The sequence below is a fragment of the Gouania willdenowi genome, chromosome 16 (assembly GCF_900634775.1).
Source record: "Gouania willdenowi chromosome 16, fGouWil2.1, whole genome shotgun sequence".
NCBI classification, from domain to species: Eukaryota; Metazoa; Chordata; class Actinopteri; order Blenniiformes; family Gobiesocidae; genus Gouania; species Gouania willdenowi.
The window spans coordinates 8,853,995-8,866,815 of NC_041059.1; the positions used below are offsets into that span (position 1 = coordinate 8,853,995).

General features: G+C 39.8%; 1 protein-coding gene across 2 annotated transcripts in view; it reads right to left on the reverse strand.

Annotated features, from left to right (window-relative positions):
• Positions 1 to 12,821, reverse strand: part of bbs9 (Bardet-Biedl syndrome 9) — a 197,952-nt gene that overhangs the window by 178,671 nt on the left and 6,460 nt on the right. For both annotated transcript variants that reach the window (XM_028471181.1, XM_028471180.1), the window contains exons 4-5: positions 7,597 to 7,661; positions 7,385 to 7,498 (exon numbers count right to left, since the gene is read on the reverse strand). In XM_028471181.1, coding sequence (XP_028326982.1) covers positions 7,385 to 7,498; positions 7,597 to 7,661 — 179 coding nt within the window. The remainder of the gene's footprint in view (positions 1 to 7,384; positions 7,499 to 7,596; positions 7,662 to 12,821) is intronic.

A 12,821-nucleotide genomic window follows, 5' to 3' on the forward strand; every position in this document is an offset into this window, starting at 1 on the left:
GGGGCTCTCGGTCAGACCGCTAAATGTCCTCTCTCTGCTTAAAGCCTATCAAGCTGAGCTGTGTGTGGATTTCAGACAGACTCAGGACCCAGCGAAGAGGGAAGAGATGTCGGTCGTTATCGATGTGTGTCTCCGTGCCCAGAGCTGCGTGATCCAGGCCACGAGAAGAATGATGGGGAGTATGGTTGTCCAGGTGCGGGCACGGTGGCTCGACCTCACTAAGCTTTCCGAAGCAGAAAGGAGAAACATCCAGTATGTGCCCATAATCCCGAAGGGAATCTTTGGCTCCGTTCTGGCCCACCCCGGCACCGCCTCAATGCCGCGTCAGCTAAGCGGGCCAGTGACAGCCATGCGCTCTCGGTGCACCCGTCATGCTCTCAGCTCTTCCCGGGTGATGTGAGGATGATTTTGAAGCCCAACTCTACCTTTGTGCCAAAGGTGGTGGGCTCATGTTCTCCCACTGACCTGTTGGTCTTTTCTGCCTCACAAAGTGAGCAGCGGCCTCATATGCTGTGTTCAGTTCGTGCGGTATGCCTGAGAAGGAGCGATCACCTGTTCGTCTCCTGGGCTAATCCCTGTAAGGGGAAGCCTGTCACACTGGGTTGTGGAAGCTACTGCTTTGGCTTATACGAGTCAGGGTCTGCGGGAACCTGAGGGTCTACTCGCACACTCGACTCGGGGTTTCGCTACATCCTGGGCTTTAATCAGAGGAGTGTCTGTTCAGGACATTTGTGTGGCAGCGAGTTGGACCTCACCTCTCATGTTTGTCCGCTTATACATGCTGGATGTCTCCGCTCCTTGTGTGGCACAAGTGGTTTTACTGTCCTAATGTGTACAGGCCTCTGCCCTGCGGGCTGGTCTTCACTCGATAAGCATGTCTGAAATACGGGAGCTACCACATACCATAGTGAGACATCTCACAAAATATTATTAAATATAACTTTAGGTTATTTACATAAAACTGGTTGTATGAGTAATATGAGGTAAATTGTCTCAACAGACAACCCTTCCTGCTTGGATGAGTGAGAAGAGGTGCTTATTTTGAATGATGTGTGTCCGTCCGCCTCCTCCTCTTATAGGAGGTGGGAGTGTCCCTGACGGACGGACATGTTTCACCAGCTAATCAGGATTGGTAAATTGATAATAAAAAAAATGCTTCTGAGGGCTGCAGATGGGAGTGCATCCCATAGTGAGACATCTCACTCACATTACTCATAGAACCGGGGTAATGTAAATAACCTAAAGTTGTTAACGCTTTTGTAAATAGGGCTCTTGCTTTGAAGTCAAACAGAAGTTTTGTCAGTAGCACAATGAAGCGTCTCTGAAAATCTCAGAAATGTCTGCATGAAATGTGTTTTTTCACTAGACAAGGAGGACAGTGATTCGCTTGACTCCATTTTTGTTCTTGTTTGTTCTCCATATTCCCAATAATATCACCTCACGACACATTAAATTTTGGCTTGTAAGCCCCACAATAAACATCCACCATTGATTTGCTAAAACTTTCAGTTCATGAAAACACCAGAAATGTGTTTAGAAATCACTTTGGCAGAGATTTAGTGGCAAACAGAAGAAATCACAGTAATAATGAAATAAATACATTTGTATGCATCCATCTACAAGACTCCACATCACACATTGCACAACTTTCCCGACAATGTAATAAGTGTATACATTGGAGATCAAAAATGTTTGAGAGCCAATTTCAGGCTTTTACATCTTTGATTTATTGGTCTATGAGGCTTATGTCTATATCTGATAAAAATTTTCTCCAGCAGCTTTAAGATCCATAACTTAGAAAACTTCAAGAATCTATTGGTGATTACTTCTTATCATCATAGAAAGTTGGGTTCATCCTAATCATAGTAGTATCAAAGAAAGCTGTTATCCTATTTGTTACTTCTTCTTTAGGTTTCATTAAAAAGCTGCCGATTAATCGAACATTGAGTTTATGATGTATTGTTGTTTTGTGTCTAAACAAAAAAAGATGATGTTAGAAACTTTGAAGCAAAACATGCATGCCATCGAAAACATTGAAAAAATATTGGTAAGCACATTTTGACAGATTCACACGTACAAAGTATCAACTTAGGTTAGGATCTGGTTTATGGTCTATGTGCACTGGTGGCTTCAAATAAAAATAAGATGTGGGAGATATCTATTTAAAAACTCAACTGATACCACATCTGGGTTGCTTGGTTGAGTGACACCTCGCAGTGCTGCCATATAGCGCAAAGATTGCCTTACTGACCCCCAGTTTTTGGGTGCAGAGTTTGCATGTTCTTCTTGAGCAAATGTGAGTTTATTTCTATTAGTGTTAACAGGAGATTCAATAGTCACAGTAGGGAGTATCACTACGAGTACAAATACCTTTTTTAAATCAAAACTCCTCCAAAGACAGAATAATCCCCAAGTAAAACATTAAGGATTGAACATCACCATATCTTTATATCCAACATGTTGCTGTTCATATATGAAAAACGGTCCTCTAAAAATCGTGCTTATGTAATAAGAAAACCATTTTAGGCGACACTTGGCTGACTTTCTCTTGTGTCTTGTGCTCAAAATGAATATGAAGGTCATAACAAACCTCTTCAAGTGCCTGATATTACTCTGCATCATCAAGGAAGAGAAAAATGTTTGGAACATAAAAAGAAGCGTGCAAGCTGGTGCCAAAGGTGTGTCTGTGCACATGTAGTTTCACATGTCCGCTCCCTGGTGTAACGTGTCAAAGAGCTCAGTATGAGGCCGCTGCGCCTCAGACACAGTGGAGGAAACAGGGCTGTTTTAGAGTCATTAATAAGACATGTTCAACAAGCACACAGGGCTGCCAACAAAGCACAGAGGCTGGCTGTGCCTCATCAGTCACTGAGTGTGTGTGTGTGTGTGTGTGTGTGTGTGTGTGTGTGTGTGTGTGTGTGTGTGTGTGTGTGGGTGTGGGTGTGGGTGTGGGTGTATGTGTGTGTGTGTGTGTGTGGGTGTGGGTGTGTGTGTGCGTGCACGCACATGTGAACGTGTGTACCCCAGAGTGTGTACCAGTGTGCTTTGAGTACAAGTGTGTGTGTGTTTGTGCATGTGTCTGACCCCGGTTGGAAGAAAGAGTGAGAGAGAGAGAGAGAAAGAGAGAGACAGAGAGAAAGAGAGAGAGAGAGGCTTCAGTGTGTGTGTGTGTGTGTGTGTGTGTGTGTGGCCCGACTGTGACCCAAACCCAAATGCAGCCCAGCTATTAGAGCTGAATTACTAGAGGGCTGCTATTACTGAGCCTACCAGCACTGCTAAATGGCTGCTATTATAAACCATCACGCACACGCTCGCACACACGTTCCAAAGTGTGTGTTCAGAGGTTACTTAATTGAAGTCCTTCATGTTCACTCTAATCAACAGCAAGATCATTTTTCCGTTCACTGTAGAAGGAAAAACTCAAACCAACAGCAGATTATGTCATTCACAAAATAAATGGAAATCTAAGATCTCTTCTAAATTTCAAGGAGAATATAAAGGAAAACCAACCTCTTTGCGAAAGTACATATCTAGGGAATTCATTATATAAAAAAGAGCAAAAAACCTCCACCAAGATTAGGTCAGTTCACCAAATTTCATTTCAATCTGTTCATAACTTTTTGAAATATCCTTGATCAAAAACTTCTTCTAAATACTGTATCTACAGTTCCTTCCGGATCATCTCCAAAATCTAACTCATTATTCCTTCTGATATTATCTATCAGCTCACCAAATTTAACTATAAAAATCCGTTCAGAAATTTTTGTAAAATAAACATCCACTTTAACAGACAAATGGACAGACAAACATTGCCTCCTTGGCAGAGGTACAGAAGCTGTGATATAAAAATAGATCAAATACGATAGTGAATGTGCATTGATCAGCTGAAAAGTTAGCACATCATTATCAAATATACATATGATAATCAGAGTTTGTTTATAGCTGAAGAACTGAATGATTTGTTCTCGACCAAATCCCATGGTTTTCATGACAGTCATTTCTACTGCATCCAAAAAGGAAATCCAATTAAAAGATTAGCTCATATTTAACTTGTGATGTTTTTTTAAGTCCTGCTGATGTATGAACAGTCTGCAAACATGGAGAAAAAAGGGAATTCCCTTTTGAGAAGAGGCCTTCATTCATAAGAAAATCAGACTTACTGGGTACAGAGCAATTCCAGGAGCAGTACTGCTATCTAGTGGAATATGTGGTGAATTATAGTAAAAATGACTATTAATCTCCAGTTGGAAGTGAATATGATGGATAAGTGTGCATCAATTAAATCCATTGCAGATGACCGGATTGCCTTTTTTTTTTTTTTAGAATTAACATGTAATTTTTTTTTTCTTGTTATTATAATCAAACATCATTTTATGATTGTCTCTCTGTTTAATATCTAGAGCTAGATTTCAAAGCTTTCTCAAAACACTTTGAATGTTCTCGTATGTATGTTACAGCATCGGGCGCATGCAAACGAACATGCGATGAGTGCTTGTGACTCACTCTGTGCCTGTAGGATTAGTGACCTGATGGATCCTGCCTTGAGCTGGAGTAACCTGGAATAGGTGTCCTACTACTCTGATTAGGAGGTGATTAAGAAGAAGGTACAAGCAATGTGAGCAAAGCTCAGCAAACAATCTGAGATTGAATCATACTTACCATTACAGGTGAGCACCCCCCCCCCCCATAGATATGTATATTTTTATTGAAACTGTTAAGGATGATAACTACAAAAAAATTTAACTGTACCTGTAATTCATCCAAATATTCTTCTCCTCCACGACTGATGTTAGTTTGTTACCAAAAATGCTGCCAAAGTGACATCATATCAAAGAAAACACCAAAAACAAACCACAACAAAAATGGCGCCAAGCGAATAACTACCTTCCTTGTCTGGTGAAGAAACACAAGAAATCACAGTAGGAATGAGGTAAAAATACTTGCTTTGTCTTTCAGTCTTCTACAGGATTTCCAATCCCACAATGCAATGCACAAAACTCTTCCGAAGTACAACTCACATGGCCTTGATGTTAATAAATTGACTGTTTGTGATGGAGTCAAAAATAATCTTGCGAGAAGCAATTTTAATGTTTGCTCTCCAGTTTTTCAGAAGAAATGCCTTTGATTTATTAATTTACACTTTGTCTTTGTGTTATTAAAAAAAAGTGTTACCATCCTCAGCAGTTTTTAAAATGTTTTTTTGTCATTTCTAGGTCTTATTCTATAAAGCATTATATATAAGAAACTGATTAGGGTTAGTGGTCTTTACCATGTGAAGGATTATGTGGTTATTGGAGTTCAGCCCCGCCATTTTTGTTTCAAAATAAGATAAAAAAAATAGCAACATTGGATGTACTTTTACCCACTTAAAGTTGGTTTCACCAACGTGAGGTTGGTAGAATGTAGAATAATAATGTAAAGGAGATTTTCTTGTTGTATTTCACCTTAATTACCAAGCAGCTGGTCTAAGCCTTCCACCCAATATTGGCCAACGTTGTCCTATTGGTAAATGGTTTGATGGTGGGAAAACCAGAGTCCATGGAGCACAAAGGAAACATACAAACTCCACACATAAAAGGTTCCAAAACCAAATTAAGTACTGGTAGATTCTAGCCAACAGCCAAAATGCTAACCAACACTTACAATTTCAATCAAAATCCTTAGAAAGACAGAAATACTAAATATCAACTCAAATTCAGGCAAACGGTTGGAGAAATGACAGTAAGTCCTCGTGCAATTACTGTTACATGTGTGTTTGAGAGAGACAGAGATAGAGACAGCGAGAAACTGAGAGAAAGAGTGAACTTGACTTCTCCAGGAACTTGTGGTGTTACCAGACAACACGTGGAAACACAGCCACACTCATTGGCTTGCAGTGTAAACTCCACACGTGCGCACAAAACCAGCCAACACACTGGTCTTAATGAGTCCACGCTGCTCTTGCTATCAATTACATAGACAGCCTCCCTCACACGTGTGTGTGCAAACACACTTGTACTACTTAAACACACATTCAGACACACGGACCTCCTAAACACAGAATGAATGACGGGTTCACCTTGCCAGGCCACAGAGCTTGGCGAATCTCTCATTCCACACACACACACACACACACCTTGACAATACAGCCTTTATTTGGAAATGCCATTTTCTCTCCTTTGAAGGGGGTTCCCCCTGCATCCGAGCGTGTGTTGGTGCATGTGGCTCTGTGTGTGTGAGTCTGCGTGTTTTTCTTGGATCCTGATCTCTGGAGGGCTTTCCCCTTCTTGGTTTTTCCAAAAGCCAAATTGACTGAAGAATGAACAGCTACATGACCTCTCTCTTTCCCGCCTGCGTTCCTCTCACAGACATTTATAGTTTCATATATTTGTCCAGTGTTGCCGATCGTCATTTTTGCCAAGGCACATACACAGATGTTTCCGTGTGACTGCGGGAACCTCACTTGACATATTGTGTTTCCTCATTTCGAGCCGAATAATTCCAATCCAGACAAATCCAAAGCCTTAACATTTATTTCTGTCCTTAACATTTCAGCACGTGAGGGTTCTCATCATACAGGGAATAATATAAAAATATGGGAACAGGACTTGTATGGAAATTTAGTTTATATTGGGCTCCTGGCAAATAACAATTTTATTCAGTTTATCAGTTTTCCAAGTTTTCCATCCAATAAAAAGATTCAAGATATCAAAAATACCAAATGATTGACTGATTATAACTATAAATTAACTCAGGGTTTGTCCAACTTTCAGGGTTGAACTTCCTTTAAAGATTGTTGCATTTAATTGCCCTTTGATAACCATTTGAACAAAAACAAATGCAAGTATGTTCTTAGAGATTAGGTAGGAATCACAGTAAAGAAGTAGATGTAGCTATTTTTTAGTTTGGCTGTTAGCAGGATAACGTCAAACGTGCAAAACAAATTTTGACAAAATTTGAACCAAAGATGAACCTGACGTCATGGAAGATTTCATTACATTTTGAATAGGATACGGGTTTGAATACTAATTCTGGATCAGTTTCAATATTTGAAAAATCCTTCTCAAATCATTAGCGAAATTTCCAAAATTCTCATCTTGGTTCGTAGTTATGTTGGCTTTGTTCCTCAATTACCCTACCCTACTTCATCCAGATCAGATCTGGATTGCGAATTTTCATAGGGGTTGCCCATATTTTTGGACCTAGTTTTAATGATCATGGTACCATGATCAAGATCACTGATCCTGATAACTGCAGAGGTTTTTGCTCTCTGAGTGATATTGTTGAATATCAATATATGTCTGCAAACCCCAGGGGTTCCTCAATCCTAGTTGGAGAAAGAATAATTTAGCTTCTGCAGGCACTTTTACAAACAATGAAAACACAAAAAGGTTACAGTGGTTACCGGTTACTCCTCCGAAGGTGCCGTACGTCATGTTACAGGCTGTTCTTTGCAGGTTGTGCTCATAAACAAGCTTAAGCTGATACTGGTCCCCATGCTCCACATTTCCTGCAGTGCCTGAAACAAGACAAAGGAGGGGTGTGTGTGTGTGTGTGTGTGTGTGTGTGTAGAAGGACTTATAATATGAAGAGGAGGTTTGGGGGCACGTTTGATACCTGAAACAGAGTAGACTGACAGCTTCCTGGGGTGAAGAACAGCAAGGTGAAGAAGCTCCGAGCACCTGTAAACACAGAAACCAGTGATTTTAAACAATGGCCCAGGGGACACTACAGGAGCGGCCTTGCAATCAGAGGGTCACCGGTTCAAATCTCTCCCGGGCCCTCAATGCGAGATGTTGAGCAAGTACCTTAACCAATTGGCTACCCACTGCTACCCCCAGGGAAAATGGGTAAAATGCAGAGAAGAATTTCACTACGGTGATGAATAAAGAATACATTATTATTATTACTCCTCCAAGTCCAAGCTTCACTGTCACTGGCGTTCGGTGTGAACGCCCCTTAAGGCTGCATGGCGTTTCTGTGCTCCAGGATTATTCTTGATAAGTGAGGTGTGCTGTAGCAGTGGACAATACGTGAAAAAACAATCTTCACTCAAAAAGCCACGAAAAATACAGACCAATTTGATCTCAAGTGGGACACAGATTTGAGGCTGGAAATCAAGTGATTTCAACATTATTCTGCAATAGTTTGTGCTTGCATGTACTGTATAAATAATAAATGTAGTATAAGGCACCAACAACATTAAAGCAATAATTGACAGATATCAGTTCCTGCAGAATCTCTACTTTAAATTTCCTTGACTTTGTGACCAATTTCAATTTAATTCAGGGAAAATAATTAACGGAATAACTTCAGAAAAATTGCAGGATTTTTGAAAAATGTTGTACTTTCAACAAATAAAAATGCCTCCCACTGCATGATATAAGCATGGGAAAGGTTTGAGCACTTGCAAATACTGTTAAGTTTTATTGGATTTGTGTATTAGGAGAGGCTGATTATGTATCCACAACTGAATTAGTTGGTCATTTACACAATGATTCATGTTCTTTGTTGGTTTTAGTTTCTCCTGCGGGCAGAATTGGATGCTCCAAAGGGTTGGATTTCACCTTTGGGCCTTAAGTGTGACCCATTGGATCTATAAGAATAGCAAACACAGAAACACAATAATGAATATGTAATATATCTTTTTATTTGTATCTATCTGCTTCAGTTCACTGAGTTGACACCAAGTCCAGACACCCACAGGGGTATTTGAACAGATCAGCTTCCTGTGAGGTAACTACAACAGCTACACAGCTGTAACTCCTCTGCTTGTGAAGAAAAGCGTTTCGGCCTCCAGACCAGAGGCTTCCTGCCGCAGCGGTTCAGTTCGTGTTCTCAGCTAAAGGGTGGTATCAAATTCTATTTTAACTTCGACTCGAAAAGAAATTACTCTGACAGCTGGTGCTTCTTTTTAAAATACTGGATATGGTTGAGGTGGAGGTGAAGTTTCACTGACGTGGATTTTCATTTATATACATTCCCACAAAATCACAGGGGAAGGAATGTCTGCCTGTTTGGAACGAGAACAAAGAAACACCAGCATCAAAACTTTTTATAAACAATAGGATTATTTTTTTTTAAAACGGCATTTAATGTCCTTTCTTTCTCTGTTAGAAAAGCAGAGGAAATAAATCCTTCTGCCATCTGCCCACCACTCTGCCCTGACAATATTTACAATGTGCTTCACTGGTGAGGTCAGCTTCTGAGATGCCCACCAGTCACTAAGGAATGCTGTGCTGGGAAACAGATACGGCGATATGTCTTCTAAACAGTGATTTACGTGTGATGATTTGAGCCGGCTTTTCTTTGAATACCTACGTTTTGGAAGATTTGGGCAGCTGCAGTGAAGTTTAGCGAGACGTGCAATACCGGTCAAAAGTTTTAGAACACCCTAATTTTTTCAGTTATTTATTTCAATTCAAGTCGTGCAAATCCAATGAATAGCATGAAATGGTACAAAGGTAAGTACTGAACAGCCAGAGGTTTAAAAAAAAGGTTTGGTTACCCAAAACTGAAAAATATTGTGCATTTCAGAATTATACAAAGTGGGTTAACAATTTAAAGCTGTTCTGCAGCAATGAAGGTTGAATCAGCCTTGTAAGCTTGTGCTACTAATTCCTACAGGTGTTCCAACTTTTCTTGATTACTTACAACCCCCTCTGTCTGCATAAAAGCAGTGCTGGAACGTTTGAGGTTAAGTCATTCTTAAACCCAAAAACCCACTTAAATCAAATGTATTTAGGTATAAAGAAGTGATTGATTCTAGTCCAACTCTTGACATTTTTCTAAAATCATTCCAATTTGTCATAAAAATGTAAGAGTGACTGCCCTCTATGTGTTGAAAGCAGAATATTACAATTGAATTTTGCTATTGGCTGAGCTGTCAGCTGATGAAATTTTGGAGGACACGTTCGTTATGAACCACCACTGTTAGCCCCACCTTCTTATAAAAGCTAGAATTGTGAATAGAGAGGTGTAGTGAAAGATAATGTAATTAATGTATCCTTTAATGGAGTAATGTAAAAGAATGCCAGTACAGTGTGGAGCAATATGGACCTATTCAAGTTCGCGCGTTTCCATTGGCGGTATCGGCTCCACACTCCTCGCTTTCGGGACCCGATACTGTTTTTCCGTAGTGTTTCCATTGAGCACCAACCTGATACGCGAAACAACCAGACTCCATGAAATTCACTTTTTTGCTGCCATCCTCAATAGGTCGCCAACAAAAAATAATGTCGGCCAACTGCTTCCAATCTGTGCATGAGTTGATGACTCTACGCTGTGTGTCTGTTTTGAGCCTACGTCATATTGTTCAGACCAGGGCTGCTTTTTTGAAACCTCAACAAAGGAGGTACTAAAAAAAGCAGCACTGGGTACCACGGGGGAGGTACTTTTTCCCTGTGGAAACAAGCAAAAAGAGAGAAGAGCCGTGTAGAGCCGATACCACCAGTAGAAACGCGCCATTAAACAAGAAAGAAGAGGAAGAGAGGTGTAGTGGGTAATGAGCATGAATTAGTAATTAGCTAGAAGCTTGTAGGAAACCTTCGTTTAACCCATAAATGGCACTGATTCTGACATTTTATAACAAGAGTGGGACTAGGATGAATAAACTATATTACTTCATACCTAATCATATACTGTATGTATTCAGCAGAAAAAAGTGGTTTTAGGGTGGACTTATATTTGGTATGTATTAGTGTTAGTGATTGGTTCTTGTTTAACTATTGGCATTTTGGTCAAAGTATTTCAATTTTGTCATATTTCCTTGTAAAAATGTCAGAGTGGAGTCTATGGGTTGAATACAGACTATTATTTTGTCATTGGCTGAGCTGGAGGCCGATGACATTTTGGAAGAGGCTTTTGTCATGAACCACCACTGTTAGTTCCACCCCTCCTTTGATAGCTAGAATTGCAAATAGAGAGGTGTACCGGTAGTTGGTATTGAGTTGGTAGTTAGCTAGTAGCTTGAAGGTCGTATCTTAACTGCTCCAGGTACCCTGTCCATAATAAAGCCATTTTTTATTCATTTCCAGCCGAGATGCACATCCAAAACCACAGGGTTTAGATACTCTTAGGTCCAAGTTTTATTTCTGCACTATATGTTACGGAGATTGTTCACGGTTTTTCTATGTTACCTGTCTTTTTAATATGTTCGGTGTGTTTCATTCCATTACTGATGTTTGATTCATGTTAACACCAACCTACTAATGGGACAGGGGATGGAAATTAGCCCCCTGGCTACAATCCTATGTATATACTGTAAATTTTGAAATAAATAAATCTCACATCTCAATCCCTATTCTCATGCTAAGGATCCCGAAACAATCCACCTAAAAACGTCATCTCATTCAGTTGGATACAAATTGAGTTGTTAACTTGTTGTAAAGCTGAGTGTTTTTCTGTTTCTATGTAATAAAGTTGCAAGCTTTATTTTTATACCTCAGCACTCCCAAATCCCACACAGTCCCTTTGCTGGTATGTTGCATTCTCTTTCATATCCCAATAGATTTGGCTGTAAACTGTCCCTTAAACGTCTGTAATCCAAAACAAAGCAATTTTACAGGGGATATTTGTACTTTACAGCTGACCTCAATCCCCAACATGGTCAGCTTTTTAGATCCAGACGTGTAGACTAACGGTTCCAACAGTCTCAGAGGTTGACCTGATCCTAAGTGCAACTATGTTTGGGCTGCTGGGTGGTCTGTAGATGATAGGCAAAGAGCAAAAGTCCATGACATCCTTTGGTTTGTGGTTCGAGGAGCATTATAGAGGAGGTTAAAAAAAAAACATGTTAATGTGGTGGTAAGTAACAGCTGGGATGGCTTTCCTATGATAGGAAAAGCAGTGCAGTGAAATATGAATGGGTGTTTCTGCTTGGCAGTTTGAAGTTAAGTTTTATTATAGGGCTTTTACCATGAATACTTATAATTCACTGAAGGTCATGACACAGAGTTAAAGAAAGATCTGTGATCCATGTCTGCATCCAAGCTCATGTGTGAAACAGGAAGGAGGCAACAGTTCATGGTTAGGGAATATTTAGTACCGTACTCCGTGTACAATCTAAGCTCAACGTTTTAAATCTGTGTCACTCTCACAAACAATGTCCTCATAGCTTATAGATTTAATATCTACTGTATATATATTTAGAGTATCAAAGCAAACAATTCATTGAACTGCAAAAGTCTATTCGAGATGGATTCTGTTAATCAGTCACAGACAAAAATAATAACAGTAAAACCCCAGTTTACTCCTATTGGTCAATTTAGAAATTAAAAGTATTCCAAGATTCATGTTTCTTGGCCAGTGTTTTCAAACACAAGCATAAATGAGCTGCCGCATCTCGTCACTTTGTGCACGAATCCTGTATAACAATCACGATCAAAAATGAATTCTGGGGTCACCAGAAGTTTGTGGGAAGAAGGTGGGGAACCTTTGTTCTAGGCTGTGGGAGGAAAGTGGAACACAAAGAGAAAACTATTGCAGACTAACCACTGTGCCTTCCAGTGGCCTGATTGAAAGTTTAGATGACCCGAAAAACAATAAATCCATATGAAAAAAACAAAAATGGCAAAAGAGATTCATAAATATTCAAGAAACCTGGCATAATTGATACCATTCACACTGAATGCAACTAGGAATAAAAACAAGTGAATGATTTTACCATTGGCAGCATTTTTTTTTTTAAATGTCCTTATATAAGTTTACAGTGGGGGTGGGACAACAAAATCAATATGGCGCTAATTGACGCCTTCCATGCGTGATGCAATAATCAATATTCTGGGGTTAAATATGGACTTTTATAATTATTTTCAATTACGGACATCATCAACCTACATTAA